At 40.6% G+C, this 2,480-nt stretch overlaps 1 protein-coding gene across 1 annotated transcript in view; it reads left to right on the top strand.

Annotated features, from left to right (window-relative positions):
* Window positions 1-1,741, top strand: part of surf4 (surfeit 4) — a 15,661-nt gene extending 13,920 nt beyond the window's left edge. Inside the window, exon 6 of the mRNA XM_005930097.3 lies at window positions 721-1,741. Coding sequence (XP_005930159.1) covers window positions 721-987 — 267 coding nt within the window. The 3' untranslated portion in view covers window positions 988-1,741. The remainder of the gene's footprint in view (window positions 1-720) is intronic.
* Window positions 1,742-2,480: the final 739 nt, after the last annotated feature.

Raw genomic sequence — 2,480 nt, 5'->3', positions numbered from 1 at the left:
TGGTGATGGCAAGCTACATTGTAGCCACAGCTGCCCTGGGGCGCACTGACAGAGGCAGTAAGGATGAAGGTCTGTGCGGGTGTCCAGCTGTCAGCCTGTTTTTGTTTTTGTCTTGTTTTGTTTTGTTGTACTCCTCCGCATCGAATTTACTTTAAAATGTCCCAACTATGCATGCACCCAGGCACTGGACTAAGTATAACAGAAAAGACTACTCAGCCATCATGTCTTCAGCTGTGTATGTCGATGCCCACAACAGAGTTTAATCAAGCCTTTATTTCTCAAGGGGCTGCCACAGCGGATGGATCCGCATATTTGATTTGGTCTAAATTTTATGCCAGATGCCCTTCCTAATGCAATCTTCCCATTTATCTGGGGGCTGACACTAAGACTACACTGCTTTGTAACTCCCCCCAAGGCAGGGGGTCTCAAACTGAGGCCAATGTGTTAACCACTGGCTGTGATTAAGTCTTAAATAACTAAAGCCCAAGGTGTACTTTAAAGTTTTAGGGTGGTATATATGATTTGCTCTAAGTAGATTAAAAGTGTCCTGTAGCCTTTTTTTGTTGTTCTTCAAACTCTGTCCTAGTAGTATAAATATTAATAAATCAGAAATATTAAGTAAATGCTTAACGTGGGCTCATCCTGACAGATGTACAGCACAGATTTACACCACAGATTGCAATCCTCATGATTTTCATATGAACTCGCCTTCTTCCACAGATACTGCAGAACATGGTGGGGACAGCTCTCATCATCCTGGTGGCCATTGGTTTCAAAACCAAGTTAGCAGCACTGACCCTCGTAGTGTGGCTTCTGGCTATCAACTTCTACTTCAACGCTTTCTGGACCATCCCCGCCTACAAGCCCATGCACGACTTCCTCAAGTATGACTTCTTCCAGACCACGTCAGTCATTGGAGGCCTGCTGTTGGTGGTGGCTCTTGGGCCTGGTGGAGTGTCCATGGATGAGAAAAAGAAAGAGTGGTAGGCATAGGAAGCACAGCATCACTAACTTCCCCTGCCAGCTGGGACAAAAGACCCTCCCCCTCCAGTTCACCAGGGTACATAGTTGTTGTTTTTTTGTTTTTGTTTTTTTGTTTTTTAAAAATTTGTTTGCTAAATCCAGAGACGCCACCTCAGCCATCATCTGACTTTTTTTCTTTCCCCACCTGCTGATTTAGGTTTTTTTTTTAAATTAGTGTTTTGGGGTTTTTTTTAACTTCCTTTTCTCGTGATGGCAATGATAAACGGCTGTGTAGTTCAGAGTGCAAACAACCCCCAAAAACCAGTGAATAGCAAATGGAGGAAAAGATTTATCTATTCTGTGAAGAAGAAAAGGGTTTATTTTACAGGTGTTACATGTTTAGTTAGAACTGGTTAACTGCAGCAGTTTTGGGTTTCCAGTGGATGGCGACCTTTCCCGACCATTACATCGTTGCCGCCTGGGAACTTGGTATTGATTGAAAACAATTTTGCTCTCCAGGTTTGTTTTTTTCCCCCGTTAGCCACTCTTGTCTCTCTTCCATCCGCACCATCAGTCTCAATAGACTGATGACTCCTGTTCATGGGGAGTCAAAACCGGGTGGGATGTTGCATATTGTATACTGAGTGTTGGATTGCAGTTGTGTTTTTTCAACACAGATATTAGCTCCAGGACTTGTTAATGGGCACTTTGTACTGTACGTCTTTGGCAAATGCCTAACTAGTGAACTGTTATACAATCGGAGATAAAAGCAGGGGGGGAGACTCATCGTTTGTGAAACACCATATTCTGCGACCTAGGAAAAGCAAAGAGGACTAAGCAGAGTCACTAGCCACCTGGACTTTGTCTTTGCTCAGTGTTTTTTGCCCTGTGTAAGGAAAATCTAAAAAAAAAATCCAAAAAAAAATCTGTGTATTAATTTTCAGAAGTTTATATTGTATTTTTGATCATCTTTTGTTTTGTTTTTTTCTTTTGATTTTGAAATTTCATGGCGAAGAAATAAATATTCAAAAATATAAAGACACTGGCTCAGTCAGTTTTTAACAGTTATATTCTTATAAACTGGCAAATAAAGCCAAATGAATGTAAATCCTCCTTTAACAAAGTTGTGAAGTTGAAGCCTCTCCTCAGAAAACTGTAATAAGAAGTTGTTTGGACATAACCATAAAAGCATCAGTTGTTTTTGAAGTGATAAACTTTGAGTAAATACTGACCTCTACTGGACTGTGGTGGTAAAAGTCATTCAAGACAGCGTTTGATCATTTGCAGCCATAGCGATAAAAACTTAAAACTACATATTATCAACTGGACGGGTATATTGCTGTCGTGAGTTTTAGCCACTGTTTAGGCGAGTTGGTGAACACCTCAACTCAGAAAATTAACTCTATAAAAGTTAAACTTAGATAAACCATACACAGAAATCTGATGTCAAATTAACACAGACCTCTTCAGATCTGGTGGAATTTTTAAAAAAGCATTTGCAGTCTTCTATAGCCGAG

The sequence above is a fragment of the Haplochromis burtoni genome, unplaced genomic scaffold (genome assembly GCF_018398535.1).
Source record: "Haplochromis burtoni strain Fernald_Lab_line unplaced genomic scaffold, NCSU_Asbu1 Contig_72, whole genome shotgun sequence".
Taxonomy (NCBI): Eukaryota; Metazoa; Chordata; class Actinopteri; order Cichliformes; family Cichlidae; genus Haplochromis; species Haplochromis burtoni.
Note: the sequence above shows the minus strand (reverse complement) of the source record. Positions and strands in the feature narration are given on the sequence as shown.